The 25,458-nt window shown below is 36.0% G+C and overlaps 1 protein-coding gene across 1 annotated transcript; it reads left to right on the top strand.

The window, feature by feature from the left end:
- The first annotated feature begins 8,502 nt into the window (after positions 1 to 8,502).
- LOC142630938 (receptor kinase-like protein Xa21) lies at positions 8,503 to 12,190 on the top strand. Its single transcript, XM_075805003.1, has 3 exons — positions 8,503 to 11,302; positions 11,431 to 11,829; positions 11,916 to 12,190. Exons 1-2 carry the CDS (start codon positions 8,554 to 8,556, stop codon positions 11,802 to 11,804), a joined length of 3,123 nt encoding a protein of 1,040 aa, XP_075661118.1. The 5' UTR covers positions 8,503 to 8,553; the 3' UTR covers positions 11,805 to 11,829; positions 11,916 to 12,190.
- The last annotated feature ends 13,268 nt before the right edge of the window (positions 12,191 to 25,458 follow it).

Here is a 25,458-nt window from a genome sequence, read left to right as displayed (position 1 = left end):
ATTTATCGCCTTTAGTGACGAATTTAGTTTCGTCACTATTGCTCCACACATATTTTGTGTTTCTTTTTAGCGACGAAATTATTTCATCGCTAATTGTCACCTTCAGGGACGAAAACTATTTCGTCACTAAAAGCATAATTACCAGCACCTTTAGCGACGAAATTTTTTCGTCGCAAAAGATTAGAACTTTTAGCGACGAACAAAGTCGTCGCTATAGATCCATTTTGGTTTCGCGCCAGCCCTTTTGATCCGCGCCACTAATTCAGCATCCCTATAGCGACGAAATCCATATTTCGTCGCTAAAGGTCAGCCATTTTTTTATAAATAGCGACGAAATATAAATTTCGTCGCTATATGGTACTTTTTTGCGACGAAAAACTTTTCCTCACTAAAATTCGTCACTGTAGTTACATTTTGTTGTAGTGTGTAGTCACGTGAGTAAGTTCTACATGAGGTAGTAGTAGATTTAAGGTTAAATCTATTGTACAAACTTCTATTCTATTAGTGAAATGTTGTCTTGAGAATTGTTTAGGTTAAATCCTCCCCAGGTTTTCTACTTTGAAACCACAGTTTCAAAAGTTTTCATGGGTCATCATTCTTGTCGTTCATGTGATTTGTGAGTGTGTGATGTTAGTTTAAACATAATTAATCACTTTAATTAATTAGCTATAGATTTGATTGAATCTAACTGGCTGGGGTCTAAAACCCTAACAAGCCTAAATTTAAATGCTGCTGAAGAGGGTTTGATCCCCTAAGAGCAGAATAAGACCATCCATTTGATTTCTGAGAAAATCAATGGTGAGAGCATTCACATTCGGACTTGCAAATGCCATATGTTGGCATGTTAAAAAACTCCCATTACCCGGACTTGTAAACCCAAAAAAATTTACAATTGTGCTACAGTACCGTTGCAAATTTGCAACAGTACTGTAGCACAATTGTAAACCGATATAATATATTTTAATCCATACCTTTAAATATCTGACTCTCTCTCTCTCTCACAATCTCTATATCTCTTCTCTCTCAGGTTTGATGGGTCGTGGGTTGTTCATGGGTGCATGGTGAAGATCGGCGTGGGTCCTGGTAGTGCAACAGTAGAGATCGGCGTGGGTCGTGCGTGGTGGTTGGCATGGATCATGCGTGGTTGATGGGTCTCTCTCACAGTGGTTGATGGGTCTCACAGCGATTGGCCGGGTGGAGGTTTGTTGATGGGTTGTTTGTGGGTTTAGCTAGGTTTCGGGTTTGATGGGTTGTGGGTTGTTCGTGGGTGCAGCGTTGGAGATCAGCGAGGTCGTGCGTGGTGGTCGGCGTGAGTTGTGGCAAGATCGTGCATGGTGGTTCCGATGGGGTTCGTGTAGCGGTGGAGATCTGTGGGTTGCTATGAGTTGTGGTTTATCAGTGAGTTTGCTTTTGGTTGAATGAGCGTGTTTTCTGTGCGAGAGAAGTGAGAATATATTTATATTATTTTTATTTTATTTTATTTTAATGTATAGTATAGTAAAATAAAAGTTGAAATGTTAGATGTATTGTAAAATGATATGGTATAAATGATTAAGTAGCTTTTGAGATAATAAAAATGATTTTTTTTTTTTTTTTTTTGTAAATCTCAAATGTGAATGCTCTGATGTGAAAATCAAAATTTTTAGTGAGAGCATTTTTTGATACATTTAAGAAAAAATTGTATATATCCTTTAATCAAGATTGTAAAAGAATCATAATTATTGAAAACAGTTTGCATGTATATAGAGCATTATTTGACTGATAGGACATCTTATTAAAAAGAAAAGATTCGGTTTAAGAATTATGCATTGCTATGAGATTTGATAGGACATCTTATTAAAAAGAAAAGATTCGGTTTCGTGATTAGCTATGAGATTCGGTTGCGTTATTGTATGCTTAATTTTTTTTCTCTATAAGCCCACTTTCCTCAATAACAAGGATCAGGTTCCTTTAAATTTGACATCACATTTCCTTGAGCAGTATATTTATTAAAAACAAAAAAGCAAAAGCAGGATCGGGAGATCCTGATTGTTGGATGAGGTTCCATGAAGATTCATCGAAAAAGAAAAATAATAAGGCCAAGATTAATATTTATAAAACAAAACTGTGATTGACTTTATATTATATATTTATACTGATTGAGGCGATTGGAAGGTTAGCTGTATTATTCGTAATAACGTTGGTCAATATGTAGCCTATATAGAATGGCATCTTTGAGAAGACAGGAGAGTGGGACATGAAGTGGTTGAAGATTAAATTTCAGGAATTAACTACAGATGGCAAGTGGTGGCTTTTTGGTTACAGTTCCTCTTAACCACCAACCATGCGACCGTTTAATTAATGAACAAGGGTAGTCCGTGACTCGGTGCTGTCAAGACTGTCACTCATTTAATTCAATTTTTCTTTTTGGGCCAAACAACTTAATTACATGTGAAATTGCAAATAGTTGAGAAAAAAAAAAATTGAGTGATATTGTTATAATCATTTTGAAAACCATGAGATGTACGTAATGTTGACAGCACATAAACACACATTTTTTTCTTCTTAAAAACACATTAGATATATGATATCAAATATATTTGTTGCATTATAAGTACTTTAAACATGTATTTTTATACATACAATTTTATAAACTTTCCACGCATTTAAGATCAATGTTACAATAACCACTACACTTGCTGACTTCCTTGTGTCTCCCATTGAATTCATATTTTATTTATTTTTGTTTTACAAGATTAATAGTTTTTCATTTTATTTTATCACTATTTATTAATAGTATTTGCTAAATTTATTTGTGTTCAATTATGCTTTTAAATCATTACATGTGAATGTGAAATTTGTAAATTTATGATAAAAATGATTTTATTTTTAAATAAAATGCTTTTTAATTGAAAGATTACTATAAACACAATTTTTTAAAGTTTGTTTATATTTTATTAATTTCTATTCACTTTATAAAAATAATGAAAATTCATCTGAAAGTTATTTAAATTGCTTTATATTTTTTAAGGTAAATTGTTATATTTTTACACATTTAATACCTTTATTTGTATTTTAATTAATGTTAAATTAATTTTGACTTCATCACAGTTCGACCTTGGTTGAACTTCGGTCCGACCTTAAAAACCTTGAACATTTTCAATTTTCAGTTCTTTGAATTGTTTGAAAAGGTTGGCCGAATGCCTGAATCTCATCATATCCAAATGTTTAAACCTTTCAGTAAAATTTCTAGCACCCTGCAGACTTAAAAGCTATTATATACTTTATTATGGGCGTTGGTTGATCATTTCCATTTCAAATGCACGCAATTTACTTTCTGAATGTAAGTAGTTAGATACTTCGTAACTCCTATTGTTTTTTCCCAATGTCAATGCAGTCAAGAAAAAAATTGCATTTCTTTTAATTGATTTAGAGCACTCGCATAAGTGGGTGCATAATAGAAAAAGAGGTAAAATTTACACAATTTCTCCTAAAACTAACCCGCATCAGCTTGTCTATTATCTTGTAAATATTTTATTAGATCTAGGGTTTCAATGGATCTTAAGTGTTGGGTTAAAATGAATTGACCCCTTACAAATTAATTAATTACCCAAGTTAATTAATTAGTCAAATTACATGCAATGGAGTAGTAGCACAAATAAATCACCAAATAACTAAATGCAACGGAAAATATATTTGACACCGGTGATTTGTTTACGAATGGGAAAAATCACTGAGACAAAACTCCACTAGGTGAATTTAAGATCACCACTCCTAAGAATCCACTATTATCAATTACAAGTGGTTACAAGTATAAGAAATCTTACCAAATTCTTTGGCTATCCCGAAATACCAACCTACAATTAAACTCTTACCCCAATACCTAATTGGACTTGTATTGTAGCGGCAATCTCTTCGTTCAATACACGAATCTCAGTACATGACTAACCAATGATGCATGGATCCCAGTACGTGACTAACACACCAACTTGAAGAAGATTGTTGGCTACAAAGTTTTTCAATTCATCAACAATGAAGATCAGGAAGATCTTTGGTCAAAAAACCCTTGGCTTAAAGACCTAGTAGCTTCTACAGAGAGAATGGTAAACTAGGTCACAATTTGCATTTAGTCACACAATGCTTGTATTCTCTTTTTGCATCATATTTTGACAACTTTTAAAATAATCCTTATATATATCTAAGGTTGTGAGAAAAGAAACCCTACACAAATACATTGAAATATGCATGTAATCAGATCTGAGAAATCTGATTTCATAATTCTAGACAGATACAGCTTGTGTCGAGCTTCAACATTAAATCTCAATAGAAAAGATTTTGTCGAGCTTTAATAAACAACACTTCCTTCACTTGTTTCTTGGTCAAACTTGCATGGTTTCAATACTTAACTTGAGCACTTGTTTCTTGAAGTACTAAACTCATCTTAGATCTACCCAATTACAAGTAAAGTGTTTTTTGTCAAAAGATTAGTCAATTACATAAATATGTCCCTAACATTAAGTATATGTAAATACTAACTCTAGAGCACGTTTTTACAAATCCAAGAAGGCAGTGTTTTGTATATAGATCTAAAGTTTTCCAAATCCTTTTGAAGTTATAGCTAGAGACTTTGTGCAAATAACATATCCGATTATAGAATAAAGTTGCTGCATCAAATCAACCAGAGTTGATAATCTAAACCTTTGAGTGGAGATCTCAAAGTCGCAAACTAGAGAGTTTGTGTGCAACAATTTCACAATAAAAAAGTTCGTGGATTCAAAACTGCTTGTAGTCATGTGAGTAAGTACTACATGAGCGAACAATAGATTTAGGGTTAAGTCTATTATACAAACTTCCATTCTATTAGTGATATGTTGCATTGAGAATTGTTTAGGTTAAATCCTCCCTAGGTTTTTTACTTTGAAAACACAATTTCAAAAGTTTTCGTGGGTCATCATTCTTGGTGTTCATGTGATTTGTAAATGTGTGATGCTAGTTTAAACCAGATCTAATTTCATAATTAATCACTATAATTAACTCACTATAAATTTGATTGAATCTAACTCAACTGGTGGTCTAAAACCCTAACAATCCTAAATTTAAATGCTGCTGAACAGGGTTTGATCCCCTAATAGCAGAATAAGACCATCCATTTGGTTTATGAGAAAATCAACGGTGACGTGAAAATCAAAATTGTTGGTGAGAGCATTTTTTGGTACATATAAGAAAAAATTGTAGATATCATTTAATCAAGATTGTAAAAGAATCATAATTATTGAAAACAGTTCGCATGCATATAGAGAATTAAAGCAAAATCAGGATCGGGAGATCTTGATTGTTGGATGAGGTTCCATGAAGATTCATCAAAAAGAAAAATAATAAGGCCGAGATTAATATTTATAAAACAAAACTGTGATTAACATTATATATTTTTACCGATTAAGGCGATTGGAAGGTTAGCTGTATTATTCGTAATAACGTTGGTTAATGTGTAGCCTATATAGAATGGCATCTTTGAGAAGACAAGAGAGTGGGACATGAAGTAGTTGAAGATTAAACTTCAGGAATTAACTACAGATGGCAAGTGGTGGCTATTTGGTTAAATTTCAGGAATTAACTACAGTTCCTCTTAACCAACAACCATGCTACCGCATAATTAATGGACAAGGGTAGTAACTTTTATTAGGAGTAGTTTTTTTTTTTTTTTTTTAGAAACAATTACAATATACTACTATCCTCGTAGCTCGAACTTTTTTTTCCTAAACTTCCAAACACTTTGTACATGAAGTAGTTGAAGATTAAATTTCAAGAATTAACTATAGATGGCAAGTGGTGGTTGAAGATTAAATTTCAAGAATTAACTATAGATGGCAAGGGGTGGCCATCTGGTTACAGTTTCTCTTAACCAACAACTATGCTACCGCACAATTAATGAACCAAGGGTAGTTGGTGCTGTCAAGACTGTCATTCATTTAATTCAATTTTTCTTTACCCCACAACTCGAACATTTTCTCTCTAGACTCCAAGCACTTTGTACATAGAGAGATACTAATTCAGTTACGGAACTTTTAGCTATTAGGAGTAGTTTTTAAAGAAAAAGTCTAGAGACGCCCAACATGTCTTGTCACAGCTTAATTAAATGTTGACAGCACATAAACACATTTTTTTTTCTTCTTAAAAACACAAATATGATATCAAATATGTTTTTTTCATTATGAATATTTTAAATTGGTGTTTTCATACATACAATTTTATAGACCTCCCACGCATTTAAGATCAATGTTACATTAACCACTACACTTGCTGACTTCCTTGTGTCTCCCATTGAATTCATATTTTATTTATTTTTGTTTTACAAGATTAATAGTTTTTCATTTTATTTTATCACTATTTACTTAATGGTATTTGCTAAATTTATTTATGTTCAATTATGCTTTTACATCATTACATGTGAATGTGAAATTTGTAAATTTTTGATAAAAATGATTTCATTTTTACTTAAAATGCTTTTTAATTGAAAGATTACAATCAACACAATTTTTTAAAGCTTGTTTATATTTTATTAATTTCTATTCACTTTATAAAAATAATGAAAATTCATTTGAAAGTTATTTAAATTGCTTAAGATTTTTTTAGGTAAATTTCTATATTTTTACACATTTAATACCTTTATTTGTATTTTAATTAATGTTAAATTAATTTTGACTTCATCATGACTCGATTGTGGTCGAACCTTAGTCCGACTTTAAAAATCTTGCACATTTCCATTTTTCGAATCTTTGAATTGTCTGAAAAGGGTGGCCGAATGCCTGAATCTCATCGTATCCAAATGTGCCAACCTTTCAGTAAAATTTCTAGCACCAGCAGACTTAAAGCTATTATATACTTTATTATGGGCGTTGGTTGATCCTTTGCATTTCAAATGCACGCAATTTACTTTCTGAATGTAAGTAGTTTGACACTTCGTAACTCCTATGGTTTTTTCCCAATGTCAATGCAGTCAAGAAAAAAATTGCGTTTCTTTTAATTGATTTAGAGCGCTCGCATAAAAGTGTGTGCATAATAGAAAAAGAGGTAAAATTTACACAATTGCTCCTAAAATTAACCCACATCAGCCTGTTTATTGTTGTGTAAATATTTTATTAATTGTTCTCTCATCATTATACCTCCACGCCCTCTCTGTTCTTATCCAACTCACTCTCTATCTCTACAACCGATCAATCCATCCACCCACCTCCCAACCACCATCACCACAACATTACATTTTACAATACATAATAATTTGACCACAAAATCAACGGGAAATCAAACTCTCCCACACACAGACACACCAACAAAGACAAAGAAAGCATTGTTGCAAATTCGTGGTTGTGGGTCAGTGCTTGGGGGTCGATCAGAACAAGTCTCAGTGCTTGTGGTAGAGATCGGTGTTTGTGGATCGATTTGAACAAGTCTCTATGCTTGTGGATTTGTGCTTGTGATAGAGATGGATGCTTATGGCGGCTTAGGGTTTAAACATAGGGAGAGGTAATCTGACCGTGAGGGAGAGGCAATATGAGCAAAGGAGGCTCTTGGAGCTCATGCCCATGGAGGCTCAAGTGGAGAAAGGTAATCTGAGTGTGTTTAGAAATGGGCAGAGAGAGAAAGTGTGTGTTTAGAGGAATGGGTAGAGAGAGAGAGAGAGAGAGAGAGAGAGTGTTTGTGTTTAGAAAGGTTAAAAGGGTAGCTAAGAGAAATTTTAGACTGATGCGAATGCTCATAAAGGTGATCTAAGATTACCTACAGTTAACTTTTCTTTTTCTTTTTTAGAATAATTTTTTAAGCGCACACACATAGTGTACTCTTCTTTCTTTTTTTAGACGCACACGTGTCACTGTTTATTTGCCATAAAATTTTATACTCACTCGGGCTCAACTCATTAGTTCACCTAGAGTACCCAGTCAAGAGGGTCTAACCTTTGACTACGTAGACCAGGGTGTTAAACCAAGAGGAGCAAGCTAACCTCACCAATGTGGGACTAAGTCACTATCTTTTTTTTTTTTTTGAGAATAATTTTTTAAACACACACAGTAATTGCTTCTTGTGTGGCCACAAATATGAGAAAAATTTATTATCAAATGTTTCATGCAAAAGTAAACAAATGATCATGCTTCAGCTGGGAAAACAATTTATTTGATGTATTCATCAGAAAATTATGTTAAAACATAGTAGTTTAAAACAAAATACCATAACAAAATGACATGACAGCTTACCTGGGAAGAAGTACATCTGCAATTAATTGAATTTAGCTATGCCAAACGGGTGGGGCTTGTAGTACGGTGACATAAATACTAATAGAGACCTATTTCAGTATTTTGTCATCATCAATTAAACCCTGGTGCTCCTGCAATTGCACTAAGTAGACTCGCACCTTATTTTGTCAAGCTCAAGTAAGGCATCAATCATACCCACACAAAAAAAGTCTAGGCCTCTGTAGAAGTGACGCCTATTTTATCATTGTCAAGACCTGGTGCACCCATATTTCCACTATATAGAAGCCCTATTTTATTAAGCGAACCTAAATTTTGCACATCGGAAATGAAAAAGCAAGGAAGAGGATTTTCACTTGCAGCAATGAGTCTCAGACTATTGTGTCCAATTCACTTCCAAGCCATCCTTCTCTTGTTCATTGCACTACTGCATGTAAAAATTCCTACTATTTTTGCTGGTAGTAGTACTTCCACCTTCAGTTATTTTGGTGGGAATGAGACAGATCATCAGGCTTTGTTGGCCTTCAAAAAGCAGATAACACACGACCCTGAAAACATTTTGAGCTCGTGGAATGATTCCCTCCATTTCTGCGAGTGGGAAGGTGTTACGTGCGGCCACAAGCATAGAAGAGTCACTGTATTAGCTCTGAGTTCTAGAGGTTTGGTGGGTTCCTTGTCTCCATACATAGGCAACCTCAGCTTCATTAGGGTAATCCAGCTCGACAACAACACCATTGGAGGCCAAATCGTAGATGAAGTTGGTCGTCTACTCAGATTGCGAGGGTTGGGCCTGTCTATTAACTCCTTCCAAGGGAAAATTCCTGCAAACCTTTCCCATTGCTCCAAACTCAGATATCTTGCAATTGCTAAAAATAACCTTTCAGGGTCAATCCCAAAGGAGCTTGCTTCTTTGTCAAAGCTGGAGTTTCTTGCTGTTCGCAACAACAATCTCACAGGAGGAATCCCACCTTTCATTGGAAACTTAAGTTCTCTCCATGTTTTTTCTGCAAGTATTAATGTCTTTGGAGGACACATTCCAGAAGCCTTGGGTCAACTAGAAAGCTTAAACATACTTACGCTGGGTGACAATAAACTCTCTGGTTTGATCCCTCCATCTTTATATAATTGTTCATCTATTACTTTTTTTACAATGTCCGTAAATGACCTTAGTGGAAGTCTTCCTACAAACTTATTCCTCACCCTTCCACATCTCCAGTGGTTTCAAATCTATTCAAACCAATTTACCGGATCTCTTCCGGTCTCATTATCTAATGCTTCAGAGCTACAATACTTCGCAGCTTACAAAAACAATTTTATGGGAAAAATTTCAAACAATTTTGGAGGCTTACACCATTTGGTGGAATTCGTAATTGATTATAATAATTTCGGAAGTGGAGATGATGATGAAATGAATTTCTTGCAACCTCTACTCAATTGTAGCAGTTTACTGAGAATAAGTCTTGAGGTGAATCAATTTGAAGGTAAGTTGCCTAATGTTTTCGGTAATCTTTCAACCCAGCTTACCTATTTTGCGATTGGCCACAATCTTATTTTTGGAGAGATTCCTTTAGGGATGGGTAATTTGGTTAACTTGACAACCTTATTGATGAACAATAACAAATTTACAGGGACAATCCCAGATGATATTAGTAGTCTTAAAAAGTTACAGCTATTAGATTTATCTGACAACAAACTCTCAGGAAGGTTACCGATTACCCTCGGAAACCTATCATTGTTAAATAAATTGTTCTTAGATAATAACATATTGCAAGGAACTATCCCACCAAGTATAGAAAAATGTCAAAATTTGTTGTTGCTAGATCTTTCTCAAAACAATCTCACTGGCACCATTCCAAAGCAACTCTTTGCAATTTCCATGTTGTCAATTTCACTTAGTTTAGCACAAAACTTTTTCGTAGGATCACTACCATCAGAAGTCGGCAACTTAGTCCATTTATCAGTGTTGAACTTATCTGAGAACAAGTTGTCTGGTAAAATTCCAAGTAGCCTAGGCTTTTGCACAAGCCTTGAGTACCTTTATGTGGAGGGTAATTTATTTCAAGGAGAAATTCCAACATCCCTGAGTTCTTTGAGTGGTATTCAAGTCATGGATCTTTCTCGGAATAACTTCTCTAGTCAAATTCCAAATTTCTTGGAAAAACTCTCCCTCAAGAAATTGAATTTATCCTTCAATGATTTTCAGGGAGAGGTTCCAACAAAAGGAGTGTTTGCAAATGCTAGCGCAATATCAGTTATCGAAAATAGCAGGCTTTGTGGGGGCATATTAGAACTCATGTTGCCTAGTTGCTTAACTAAAAAAGAGAAGAAAAGGAAGTGGTTTCTCACACTCACAATTGTAATCTCAGTGGCATGTGTGCTCCTTGTAGTTGCCACCGTGTCTTTTTTCTTATTTTATTGGCACAAAAATATAAAAAAAGATGAGTCTTTAGGATCTACCTTGAGAAAGTCGCTTTTGAAAGTGTCTTACCAAATGCTTCTCAAAGCAACAGATGGGTTCTCATTAACAAATTTGATTGGTGTGGGTAGTTTTGGTTCAGTGTACAAAGGCACCCTTGGTGAAGATGGGTCAATTGTCGCAGTCAAGGTACTAAATCTTCAACGTCAAGGAGCTTTTAGGAGCTTCATCTCTGAGTGTGATGCCTTGAAAAATATTCGTCATCGGAATCTTGTGAAGATAATAACTTCCTGCTCAAGTGTGGATTTTCAGGGAAATGATTTTAAGGCTCTAGTTTATGAGTTCATGCCAAATGGAAGTCTAGAAAAATGGTTACATATGGATTTGGAAACAGATACCGAGCAAGCAGAGATACAAAATTTGAACCTTCTTCAAAGAACAAACATTGCCATTGATGTTGCATGTGCACTCGATTACCTACACCACCATTGCCCAGTGCCAGTTGTTCACTGTGATCTAAAGCCAAGTAACATTCTTTTCGATTGTGATATGACAGCTCATGTTGGAGATTTTGGGCTTGCAAAATTTCTTTCAGAACTTACAATTCCAAAACAAAGTAGCTCAATTGGAATAAGGGGAACAATCGGGTACACTCCTCCAGGTAACAAAAATTTTTTGGTCTTTTAATTGTTAATATATGCTTTACCACATTAACCATGATAACATTAATTTTTAGATCCCTAATTGTCATGTGAATGTGATATTTATGTCAAATATCTTGAATGACAGAGTACGGTCTAGGAAGTGAGGTGTCAACCAAAGGGGATGTCTACAGTTATGGAATCCTATTGTTAGAGATGATAACAGGAAAGAGGCCCACAGATCACATGTTTGAGGGAGGCTCTAACCTTCACAATTATGCTAGCATGGCCTTGCCTAATTGTGTAATGGAGATTGTTGACTCAAAGCTTTTAAATAATGTTGATGAAGTGATTGATAATCATAATTTTAGCCCTACAAATAGAAAAGAGGAGTGTTTGATATCCATGGTCAAGGTCGGAGTGGCGTGCTCTATGGAGTTGCCACAAGAACGATGGGACATTAGCAAGGCCATTTCTAAGCTGCATTTGGTCAGGGACATTCTTCTTGGCTCTAGGAGTTGATGCAACATCTTTGACAACATGGAAGGTCAAAAATCAAAATTTTCACCCTCCTAATGTTGGTTTTAAATAATTTACTTACTTTGCTATTTTCCTCTTTATGTTGAATCGCAGGCCCATAAAGTCTACAATCCTTCAAAGTTTTACAATGGATGGAGAGATTCTTCTCGCATACTCCGTACTAGATAAGCATGGTCATGGTTTATTGCATAAGGAGTGTTCTGCATGTTTCTTATACCTTGCCTTATATTTGTGTTTTACACGTTTGGGAGTAACTCAAAATAATTTCCCTCAAACTTGTATCTTGTTTAATTATATTGTTATTATGATTTGAATATCAACTATTTAATATAATTTGTAGTTGTAATATATTCAAGCAAATAATAAGATGTATTTTCCACATGCTACCTATTCCTCGTCAATACATTTTTCTTCAAAGGTCGAGGTTAAATAATAGAAGGATGGATGATTTGTTTATATCAATGCAAATCACGTATATCCATGTTATGGTTACCCAATTTTCAAGAACAAAAGTAATCACATAATAACAATGCCTGACAAGATAGAATAAGGAGTAATAGGTTCCATTCATGTTCTTCGAAGATCATGTTGGCTAGTCAAATCTGTTAAGGAGTTATTTCTATTCTACTAGTGATAAGACGAAATTACAATATTTGGAGTGACCTGACCTAATCATGGTTGAGAACCATCAAATTAAAGACAGTTTATTTTATACATGACTTTTCTAAGTAGCTCCACAAGGTCCAAGTTTTTACATGTCGAGTAAGATGAGTTTGTATATGATCCTATAATCAGGTATGCCAAATAATGTATTAGATTAAGGACAAATTTGGCTATAAACTTGGTTAGAGCTTTAGACTACTCAGGTCGTCTAAAAGTGGGAAGGTGTTACATGAAGTTGGTCGTCTACTCAGGTCGCGAAGATTGGGCCTGTCTAATAACTCCTTCCAAGGGAAAATTCCTGCAAACCTTTCCCATTGCATCAAACTCAGATATCTTGTACTTGGTAAAAATAACCTTTCAGGGTCAATCCCTAAGGAGATTGCTTCTTTGTCAAAGCTGGAGTTTCTTGCTGTTCGCAACAACAATCTCACAGGAGGAATCCCACCTTTCGTAGGAAACTTAAGCTCTCTCCAAGTTTTTTCTGCAACCTACAATGTCTTTGGAGGACACATTCCAGAAGCCTTGGGTCAATTAGGAAGCTTAAATACACTTACACTGGGTGACAATAAACTTTCTGGTTTGATCCCTCCATCTTTCTATAATCGTTCGTCTATTACTTATTTTTCAATGTACGAAAATGAGCTTAGTGGAAGTCTTCCAACAAACCTATTACTCACCCTTCCACATCTCCAATTGTTTCAAATCTATTCAAACCAATTTACTGGATCTCTACCGATCTCATTATCTAATGCTTCAGAGTAACAATCTTTTGCAGTTGCCGAGAACAATTTTACGGGAAAATTTTCGGTCAATTTAGGAGGCATACACCGTTTGAACGATTTTATAATTAACAATAATTATTTCAGAAGTGGAGATGATGATGAAATGAATTTCTTGCAATCTTTACTCAATTGTAGCAGTTTACTGAGAATAAGTCTTGAGGTGAATCAATTCGAAGGTAAGTTGCCTAATGTTTTGGCAATCTTTCAACCCAGCTTACTTATTTTGCAATTGGCCACAATCTTATTTTTGGAGAGATCCCTTTAGGGATGGGTAATTTGGTTCACTTGACAATCTTATTGATGAATGATAACAAGTTTACTAGGACAATCCCAGCTGATATTAGCAGTCTTAAAAAGTTACAACGATTACATTTATCTAACAACAAACTCTCAAGAAAGTTACCAATTATGCTTGGAAACCTATCATTGTTAACTGAATTGTTCTTAGATATTAACATATTGCAAGGAAGTATCCCACCAAGTATAGAAAATTGCCAAAATTTGTTGTTGCTAGATCTTTTTCAAAACAATCTCACTGGCACCATTCCAAAGCAACTCTTTGGAATTTCCATGTTGTCAATTGGACTCAATTTAGCTCAAAACTTTTTCATAGGATCACTACCATCAGAAGTCAGCAACTTAGTCCATTTAGCAGTGTTGAACTTATTTGAGAACAAGTTGTCTAGTAAATTCCAAGCAGCCTAAGCTCTTGCACAAGCCTTGAGTACCTATATGTGGAGGGTAATTTATTTCAAGGAGAAATTCCAACATCCCTGAGTTCTTTGAGTGGTATTCAAGTCATGAATCTTTCTCGGAATAACTTCTTTAGTCAAATTCCAAATTTCTTGGAAAAACTCTCCCTCAAGAATTTGAATTTATCCTACAATAATTTTCAGGGTGAGGTTCCAACAAAAGGAGTGTTTGCAAATGCTAGCTCAATATTAGTTGTCGGAAATACTTGAGAGTTGGTGTGCTCAAAACTTTTTCCATTAACTATGGAAAATCTTGTGATGAAATGGGGGGATATGTCTTTGGACGATAGAGTAGGTGGAGAATTTCAACGGAACAAGAATGCAAGCTCGACGAACTTCACCATTGCAGCAAAGTTTTTGACAAAACGAGCACTGAATACGGAGTCTGTAGTAGAGAAAATCTTGGAGGGAGAACCGTGGAGCTTCGATAAACACTTGGTAATGATTCAACGTTACGACCACACTATCCTAGTAAGAGACTTGGGTTTTGATCCTGTATCCTTATGGGCGCAAGTTCATGACATTCCAATTCAGTATTTAAGCTGAGAAGTTGTGGAGAAGCTCTGTGAAGCAGCGGGGGCAGTAAACACGGATTCGAGTCTAACGGAAGTTGACAGGGGTAGTGTAATGACAATTAGAGTCAGGGTGGATGTAACCCTTCCACTCTGCCGTGGAAGAGTTTTTTCACTTGATAATGGATCAAAGGGATGGGTATCCTTCAAGTACAAACAATTACCAAACATCTGTTACTGGTGTGGCCGATTGAATCACTTTGATAAGGATTGTGATCGCTGGAAACAAAGTAGTGGTGCTCTAATACAAAAAGATCAAGAGTACGGCCCATGGTTACGGGCATTTTCATTGCCCATGCACAACAATTTGGTGATAGTGGTACTGAGATATTATGAAACAAAGAAGGAGCTTGACACCGGAAATAGGCAGGGGAAAAAAAAAAGCAACCACTTCTAAACCTAGAGAAGCACGTTGGAACACTGACACAGTGGAGCAAGGGGGAACTCACGGTGGTGATCCAATGGACTGCCAGTTCCAAAAATATAATACACCAATAATTGAGGAAGAGGTATGGAAGTTACAAAATTGAGTGCAGTAATGGGAGGAAATGCAGAATCAATTCAGCAGAGAGGTGGAGCCGTGAATCGAGGGATTACTTTAATGACAAAATAAATGAGATTGATTCTGAATTAGGAAAAATTGAATTGAAGGACTCAAATTGCGGGATAGCAGAGAATGTAGAAACAGATTCTACAGAGGATTGTATATTCGAAGATTGTGGGGAGATTTCAATACAATCCCAAACCGGATTGGAGGCACGTGCAGATTTAAATGAGCACAATCATCACGTGGCTAATATTGAAGAAAACCCTAGGGAACATGGTATTCACGTGCCTGCAAAACAAGCAGAATGCAGGGCAAACACGTAAGGGGTGGCCACATACCATAGCTTAGGCCTGTCCACGGGTCGGTCCGGGTCGGGTTTGTGCCCAACCCGGAACCGACCCGACCACATCGGGTCTCCGGCATCCAGACCCGCCACCGATCGTTAGATGAGTCGGATCGGGCAACTCGGATATCGGGTACTGATCGGTCGGTGGTCGGTCGGACTCAGGGAAGACGAAATCAGGCTAGAACTGGCCGAAATCTGGCCGGAACTGACCGAAACATGGCCGGATAGAGCAAATTTTGAGGAGATCTCGACGAGTTCTCGCCGGATCTCAACATAATGTCGAGAAATGATCGGAAACCTCACCAAATCTGTCGAGCACATTTCATTTCTCACCAAATCTTGAAGAGATCTCGACAAGTTCTCGAAGAGATCTCGCCGGATCTTAACGGATCTGTCGAGATCTCAAAGAGCTCTTGCCGGATCTGTCGAGAAATGGTTGGAAATCTCATACCTGAGAAAATTGGTGGGTGTTTCCGATATATAGGCGGTCGGATCGGTTGGAATCGGATTTTGAAGAGCAGACCCATCGACCGACTCGCCGGTCTCGGTTTCTGGAGGTTGAAACCGGCCGCCGACCTTCACCGGTGTCGGGTCGGCCGGTTTCGGGTGCGGGTCGGACGGTTCGCCTCGGGTTGGTCGGGTATGGGTTCCGGTGGACAGCCCTACCATAGCTCTACATGGAAAAGGATAATTCGAGCAAAAAACAATGAAGCACGAGTGGTTCCTCCTTTGATAACTTTGAAACACGCGGGTACTGAGATTTTTTATTCTGAGTTACCAAAAAAGAAGAAACAGGTTTCTCATGACAATCAAGATACTCCGATTCAATTGGCAACGGTTGACATTCAGCTCCACCAGAAGCAATGAATATCTTATGTTGGAACTATGGTGGGCTTGGGAACCCACAAATAGATCAAGAGCTTTGAGATTTGATTTGAGCACAAGATCTCATAGTCGTGTTCTCAGCCAAAACATGGCTTGACAAAGCTAGGTGGGAGGAAATTAAGGTCTAGTGCAAACTTGAAGGATTGATCGAAGTCTCAAGAGCAAGCAAAGGGGGCGAACTGGCTATATTTTGGAAGGAGGGGTGTGATTTTTCCATTGATACATATTCCTCCAACCATATTGATGCCATAGTTAATAAGGGAAAAGAAGATGAGTGGAGGTTTACGGGTTTTTATGATGAGCCAGACACAAACAATCGCCATGAATCTTTGGCAAAACTAAGAAGATTAAAAAGCAAGCTCACAATCTTGTGGTTGTGTGCGGGAGATTTTAATGAAATTGCTAAGACAGACGAAAAATTAGGAGGAAGTTTAAGACTAGTCAAACATATGAAAGCATTTAGAGATGTTCTTGACGAATGTGGGTTTAAAGATTTGGGTTTTGTGGGAGGTAAATATACTTGGTGTAGGGAATAAAGGGGGGACAACACAATATGGGAAAGGCTAGATAAAGCGGTTGCCACCGCGGATTGGATTGAACTATTTCCTGCAACCAAGTTCTTGCACCTAGAATGCGGATCCTCGAATCATAAACATTTAATCATTCTGCCAAAAGGTATTCAAAACAAACGTCGGAAACCTTGGAGGTTCGAACAAATGTGTTTGGAAGATGCAAATTGTAGTGAAGTTGTTGATTTAGTTTGGAGGCAAAATTAAGGATGGCAATTTAAATTCGACCTGTGGATACCCAGCCTGGTTCGATCCTAATGGGTCGGATTTTACTTGGCCCGATAAATTATAGAGTCGGATATGGGTTTTAAAAAAAAAAAAAAACTCGAAGCGGGTCTGGGTTGGGTTTGGGTTTTATGCATACCCAGCCCGAACCCGACCCGTATACACATAATATTAAAAAAAAAAAAAAAAATAAACCCTAGTATAAATAGTCTCTTTTCCTTAGATTTCATTTTCTAACATCTAAACCTATTCTTTACTCTCAGCCGCCCCCTCTTTTTCTTCTCTCTTTCTCTCTCAAGCTCTAACCACCGGCCACCCTCCCTCGCCCTCAAACGCTCCCCTCATAGTCACGGCCTCACTAGCTTCACAGTCCCACAGCCTTGTCTCACGCTCCACTCACGGCGTCACTTCGCCTTGCCGCCCCTTACCTCTCACACTCTCACTCTAACTCTCGTTTTCTCTCAGCTGCCCCTCACCCAGTTACCTCACTCTCATTCACTCACCAACCCACCCTTACCCTCACCCTCACTCTCATCAGTCATCACGAGGTAGTTGAAGTTTGTCACGTTGTTAGATTGAAGCATAGGATTGTTAAATCAAAGAGAGATCAGATGATCGGAGGAAGGGATTGTATTTTCTGTTTATGATTTGTGTGTGTGTTTTTTTTTTTTTAATGAGTGAAGAGTCTGTATTAACAAAGTAGATCAAAAAAAAAAAAAAAAAGAAGCTGATTTGTGTTTATGTTTGGGTTTGAGATTTTTGTTTCTGAATCTATGGTTGTGATTTCTCATTTCTGGAATCTAAATGTAAAATTGATTTTTGTATTTATTTATTATTTATTTTATGATTGGGTCATATTGGGCCACGACTTTTGATTAGGCTCAGAAACAGTTGGACAGGGCCCGTGGAGCCCGACGGGGCGGGTTTGGATTTTTTTTTTTATATTTAAAAACCCCGTTTATTAAACTGGTCAGGTTCGAATAACGGGTAAAGACCCGTGGGTCGGGTTTGGATATCTAAAAACCCGGCCCGAACCCGACCCGTTGCCATTCCTAGGCAGAATTTCCCAGGCAGTCCAATTGATCAAGTGGAAGGAAAAATACAATAGTGTCAAGAAAAACTTAACTAGTGGAGTTAGGTTTCTTTTGGGAGAATTACCCGAACCTTGAAAGAAAAAAAAAAAAAAAGCAACTTAGGCAAGCAGAGGAGATGGCAATCAGAGGAGGATCAATAGACATAGTCAACCGATTAAAATTGGAGACAAATGAACTATTGATTAAGGAGGAAAAGATGTGGAAACAAAGATCAAGGGCATTATGGCTGGAAAAAGGTGACCAAAACACAAATTGTTTTCACAATCAGGCTTCTCATAGTTATAGGAGAAACCAGATTGAGGAATTGAAAAATGAGGTTGGTGTGGTATGCTCCGATGAAGAAGTGATTTCAAACATTTTGATAAACTACTATTAGAATCTATTCAACTCGGCATCACCATCAAATCTGGATGAAGTCCTAGCAGCTGTCCCTATGGTGATTACTAATGACCAAAATGTCATGCTAGCTACTAAGTTTGTTAAGGCAAAGGTGGGTGAAGCCCTGAAGCAAATGGAACCGTTAAAGGCACCAGGACCTAATGGATTACCTCCTATTTTTTCCAAAAATTCTAGTCAACCATTGGAGAGGATGTCTCACATGTAGTCTTAACTTGCTTAAATTCAAGTTCTATCCCCTCCTCCATAATTCGTACTTTTATTACTCTAATACCCAAAGTTAAAAGTCCATCTATAGTTTTAGAATTTTGACCCATTGTTCTTTGTACTGTTATATACAAACTTGTCTCTGAAGGTGTTGCTAACAGGCTCAAAAAAGTTTTGCCTAATTTGATCTCTGAGTCACAAAGTGCATTTCAATCAAACAAAGCTATTTCAAATAATATCTTGGTGGCTTTTAAATTGCTACATCACATAAAAACACAGAAATCGAAGAAAGTAGATTTCATGACTATAAGGTTAGATATGAGCAAGGCGTACAATAGAGTGAAATGTCAATTTTTGACTAAGATAATGAAAAAAAAAAAATTGGTTTTTGTGACACCTGGTTAACCCTCATCCACAAATGCATCAGCATTGTTTCCTATTCAATCTTGGTAAATGAAGAACCAAAAGGTAAAATTTTCCCTACGAGGGGAATTCATTAAGGGGATCCACTGCCACCGTATCTTTTCTTATTGTGCTCGGAATGGTTGAATAGAATGATTCAAAAGGCAACAAGGGAAAATCTTATTCGGGATGGTCCACAAATTACTCACCTATTTTTTTTTTTTTTTTTGCAGATGATAGCTTGCTATTATGCTGAGCAAGGATGGAAGACTTGCAAACCATTCAACACATCTTAACGGTGTATGAGCAAGCATCTGGTCAACAAATAAACCAAGAGAAGACAACGCTATTTTTAGCAAAGCTATGGTCGAAGAGAAGAAAGGGGAAATTCTAAACTTTTTAGGTGTCTTGGAGATCAAAGAGTGTGAAAAGTACCTTGACTTGCCAGCAGTTGTGGGGAGAAACAAAAAGGCGAGCCTCAAATACATCAAGGAGAGGGTGTGGACAAAATTGCAAGATTGGAAAACAAAGCTCCTATCTCAAGCAGGGAGAGAGGTATTGTTAAAGGCCATGGTCCAAGCCATCCCAACTTTTGCAATGAGTTGTTTCAAATTGCCGGTTGGTTTATGCAATGAGATTGAAATGCAAATAAGAAAATTTTGGTGGGGTGAATGTGGTGGTCAAAGAAAAATCCATTGGAAGAGTTGGGAATCATTATGTAAACCAAAATCAGGGGGAGGGATGGGCTTCAAGGATTTGGTTAGATTCAATGAGGCCATGTTGGCGAAACAGGTGTGGAGGCTGCAAAAGGAGAAAACATCGCTGTTTTACAAAGTGTTTAGCACAAAATACTTCCCCTCAGGGTCGGTTTTTGATGCAAGAAGCTCCAAGGGATCCTATGCATGACAAAGCATACTTAAAGCAAGACGTATCATAGAAAATTGGACGTTGTGGAGAATTGGAGATGGCTCACAGATTCGGGTTTTTCATAATAGGTGGATTCCAAGTTTATTCCCCATAACAGCAGTACCTCTAACTCTAGCACATAAGGATGAATCAACTTTTGTCTTCTCTCCTTGATCAAGTCATTAAGGAATGGAGTAGAGAACTGATTGATCAATCAATTACTCCTTTTATTGCTCAGAAAATTTAGGCAGTCCCATTATGCAGAACGATGCAGGAAGACTGTCTAGTATGGCTGAGAACGGGGATGGAAACTACTCGGTCAAGACTGGATATCAGATATTGGCGATTTGGAGACTAGAGAAGCAGTGTCGGGATCAAGTAGAGCAGACAAGAGAAGGTTTTGGAACGGAATCTGGAACCTACGCATTCCAAATAAAATCAAAAGCTTTTGTTGGCGAGCCTGCATTGAGTCCCTTCCAACCTTGGTGAATCTACACCGGCGAAAAGTCCTAATGTCCCCCCCTCTGCAGCAATTGTGGGAAGGCAGATGAAACTACCTTTCATGCTCTCTGGGACTACGAAAAAATTCAATACAGCTGGGAATCGGGTTAAATAAGTTATGCGGCCAGCACCACCGACTGGTAAGGCAGCATAAGGAAAATCTTGAACTTTATACGGTCCTGGCATGGATCATATGGTGCAGAAGAAACAAATGCCATTTCAACGAGCCAGGCCTACCGCCAGATAAGCTCCTCGTTGTAGCAAAAGTTTCTCTAGCGGAATTCCAAGCAAAACTCGATAATAGACCCGAGAAAACAAAGGCAATGGTTCAACGTTGGAACCCACCGATGTGAGACACCTATAAAGTGAACTACAATGATGCGTGCTTTGCGGAGACAAATGAAGTTGGAATAGGAGTTGTTGTGAGGAACAAACTGGGCCAGGTTATGGCTTCCTTAGCTGAAAGAATTCCTATGCCATTAACTGTGGAAGTTCTTGAAGCGATGGCAGCAAGAAGGGCAATGATCTTCACCAAGGAGTTGGGTTTGCGTCAGGTAATTTTTGAAGGTGACTCGGAGCTAGTTGTCAAGGCGTTTCTTAGAGACTATTCAAACCGGTATTGTATTGGTCATATTGTTAAAGACTGAAAGTCTGTAATGGGGTTTTTTCCAAACCTGCTCTTTTTCTCATGTTAGACGGCACAGCAATAGGATGGCTCATGATTTAGCTAAGAGAGCTAAAAAGTTTTTTCCCTTATCTACGTGGATGGAACTTGTTCCACCATACATCTCTTACTTAGTTTATGTTGACGTAACAGCATAAGTTTTTTTGATTCAATAAAATTTGATCAGTATTTATTCTCAAAAAAAAAACAAAAACAAAAACAAAACAAACAAATGAAAGGTGAGAACCATGAGGACAACTTGAATTTATTAGAAATTTGTTAAATATCCACTGAACAAAGTGGGAAGTGGTAACCATTAAAAATTCATCAAAATCAATAGAGAAAGATCATTTTGGATCATTTTGGAGTATTGGATAATAAAATGCAAAATTCAAATCTACACCAAAAATTGAGTAAGGAAGACCAGTTTCGTCAATTGGTTTAGAATTAGTTAGTGCTGGTATATGCGCATATACCAGCACTACGCAAGTTATTGAATGAAATCATTGTTCATACCAATATTTTCAAGCTAGACTTTGAAAATTTTACCTATTAGAAGTGGATCTCTACCCACTTCACTATTCCTACTTAGACCAATTCAAGAAACTAACGTGCTCCCATTATTGAAAAACTAGATTTTTCTCCCCAAATAAAAAAGGAGTTTGGGGTGTGGATTCATTAACCTATGTCATGTGATGGCAAAGGTAGTACTACAAGTACCATTGGGGTTTTAATGTGGCTGTCATTGTGGGTACTTATACCACTAAGCCACACCTCATGGTGTTATTGAAAAACCAAATAGGATATAATAGAGGAATTTTACTAATGTGTGCCCTTAGGACATACATTAGTATATTTTACTAATGTATGTCCTAAGAGCATACATTAGTAAACCCTCAATTTAGGAAAATTATTATGAAAAAATGAAAATATGACTAATTTTTTGACATTGTTTTCAATTTATCATAAAAAGTTTTTTTAATATTGATGATTAATACCCATAATAGAAATACAACAAATTGAAAGGAAAGACTCATATACTAGGCATATTTTAGATTGTAAGTTTTTTACGCTTTTAATACATGTAAATTTTTTTGCCAATTGGATGCTATTTATTATATAATTTATAAACTTATTTTTTATCCATAATTTTAGATTACAAAAACTTGAAATTTAAATAATCAATTGATGACATAGTTATTGATTATTGATTATCAAAATTTTGCAATCATAGAGGATATAAAAATAAAATGAATCCAATGATGGTTTTGTTAAAATTCACATTCAATAAAAATATATTGAATGAAATAGTAGCCAAACTTTGTCCCATAATTATTCTATTATTTTATTATTTTCTCTACTTATCCATTGTATGTAAAAAATTACTATTTGCCAATTTAATTAAGATGATATCTTTTTATTTATTTTATTTTTTTGAGATAGAATTAAGATTACATTGTATAAAAGCGAACACATTGCAATTAAAATATTGTTCGAATTTCTTTGTCTATCCAATTATTTTACTTCATGTGTGTATGATAAAAATGAAAAAAAAAAAAAAAAAGTGAGAAGATGGAAAAAGAAAGTTTTTTTTCCTGGTTAGAATGGGGAAAAAAAAAGTACATATATATACACACACGCATACAAACACTTGAATAACTATCATGTATTTGTATTATCAATGCTTAAAATAAAATGATCAACCAACCAATAGCTAATATTAGAATGTGTTGTATTAAATCATACTAATTTTACGTTGTTAAATATTTAATTATAAATTAATTGTAATATGACTTATCCTATTAATCACACTCCCCATAATCAGAACATTGCGTCATAAATTTGTAAGAACAGCAATTGAAAAAAGTAATTTTGAAATAAATTTTATGTTTGTTTTGTTTTTCCTTTATAAACTGAGAAAGGTGTGAGGGGCAAAATTCGGGGTTCAAGTCTCTAGGAGAGAGTTTCACATATATATATATATATATATATATATATATATATATATATATATATATATATATATATATACTTAGATTAAACTAGAGTAGAAATTCTATCTTGTAAAAAAATGTGTAGCAAAATACGCTTGTTTCGGTATGCAATTATTTATTTTTGGCGAAAAACTCATTTTCGTCCCTACGTTTTCACGCGATTTTCACTTTGGTCCCTATCTTTTATTTTTATTGCTTTAGTTCTTAAAATCAAAAAAACAATCTTGTTTAAGTTCTAAGTGGTAGACGAAACACCCTATTAGCCGTGGTGCTGATACAATAATTAAAATATTATTAAAAAAAATATTATTTGACATTTTTATATGTTACAGCATTTTAATTTTTTTAAAAGCCATGTTAGAAATTTTTTTTTGAAAAAAATTAAAATTTAAAGAAAAACCTTAAATCTAATTAATTTAAAATTTTAATTTTTTTATATTCATGTTCTCCAACTTGTACTTGGTGTTCTTCACAAACTAAACCTAGAAACCAAGAACTTAAACCCATATTAAAAGAACACAAACAAAAACAAGAAAAAAAAATTAAATTAAATACTAACAAGATATTTTCTTCATGTTCTTCCCAAATCCAAGAAGCAACCGAACTAATCTCTAGCAAACTCCAAATCCAAATCCAACAACCAAACCCAACCTCCATCAAATCCAGAAAAACAAAAAATAAATCCAAGAAACAAACCCATAAACAAAACCCTATCTCACTATCTCTCACGCGTGAAACTTTCTTTCTACCCTATCTCGATATCTCTATCTCTCACACGCAGATGCAAAACAAGGGAGCAACAGCTCTGCCTCTTTCTACAGAACCTCTCTCCACCTAACTCTCTTCGGCGAGCCCTCCCTCCACCCAGCCCAGCCCTCTCTCTCCTTTGCCTAGCCCCCACTCCCTTCGCCCAGACCCAATACCTCTTCCATTGGGTCTATGGATTTCTTTGGGTTATGTTTTGGTTTGGGTTAGGTTTTAATTTGGGTTAGGGTTTTGTTTTGGGTATTTCTTATTAGTCGGCGAAGGGAGTGCTCCTCAGGCAATTTCTTCGCCTCCTTCAACAATTTCTCTTCCTTAGACATTTTTGTTTTCTTGCTTTTCGGCTTATTTTACTGTGTTGGTTGTACTGACCAATATTAATCGATCTATGGAAAATGAAGAGTGAGAAAGAGAGGAAGGTATGAAGAATGAGAAACTCACTTTCCTATAATTTCTCTCTCTTTTTTTGTGTGTTTTTTAGGGTCTCTGCTGAGTGTCAGTGAGATTAGATAACTTGAGTAGAGAGAGAGAAAGAGAGAGAGAGGAAGGGGTTTGGTTTGAATGAGATAACACTGCGTTTATGGGTTTGTTTCTTGGATTTATTTTTTGTTTTTCTGGATTTGATGGAGATTGGGTTTAGTTGCTGGATTTGGATTTGAGGTTTGCTAGAGATTGGTTTGGTTGCTTCTTGGATTTGGGAAGAACATGAAGAAAATTTTCTGTTAGTATTTAATTTAATTTTTTCTTCTTGTTTTTGTTTGTGTGCTTCTGATATGGGTCTGATTCTTGGTTGCTGGGTCTGATATGTGAAGAACACCAAGAATAAGTTGAAGAACATAAATATTAAGAAATTAAAATTTTAATTAATTAGATTTAAGGTCTTTCTTTAAATTTAAACTATAAAAAAAAATCTGATGTGGCTTTTAAAAAAATTAAAATGATTAAAATGCTGATGTGGCATATAAAAATGTCAAATAATATTTTTTTTTAATAATATTTTAATGACTACATTAGCGCCACATCAGTTAATAGGGTGTTCCGTCTACCATCTAAGACATTGTCGTTAGGACACTGACGGTAAGAACAAAAACGAAATCGCATTTTTTATTTTAGGAACTAAAAACGGTGAAAATAAAATATAGGAACCAAAGTAAAAATCGGGTGAAAATATAAGGACGAAAGTGGGTTTTTCGTCTTTATTTCTTTAGTGTAAAGTTGAATTTTGAATTCTGTAGCATGTATTTATGTACTTCCAAAATTCAAATGTTCTGAAAACACAAACAATGAAATAGTAATATTTTCATGGGGATCCCAGTGTACCCAATTCCTCTAACGAATTAACCGGTTAATTATCATCAATAAAAATAAT

This window comes from Castanea sativa, chromosome 4 (assembly GCF_040712315.1).
Source record: "Castanea sativa cultivar Marrone di Chiusa Pesio chromosome 4, ASM4071231v1".
Classification (NCBI taxonomy): domain Eukaryota; kingdom Viridiplantae; phylum Streptophyta; class Magnoliopsida; order Fagales; family Fagaceae; genus Castanea; species Castanea sativa.
The sequence above is the reverse complement of the archived record's forward strand: the minus strand, read 5'-3'. Positions and strand labels throughout refer to the sequence as shown.

What these genes read in the sequence shown, in the direction of transcription:
- LOC142630938 (XM_075805003.1), top strand. Translation starts at nt 8,554, where the DNA reads ATGAAAAAGCAAGGAAGAGGATTTTCACTTGCAGCAATGAGTCTCAGA. An exon ending in AATCGGGTACACTCCTCCAG is followed by an intron (nt 11,303 to 11,430) that starts GTAACAAAAATT and finishes CTTGAATGACAG; the next exon opens with AGTACGGTCTAGGAAGTGAG.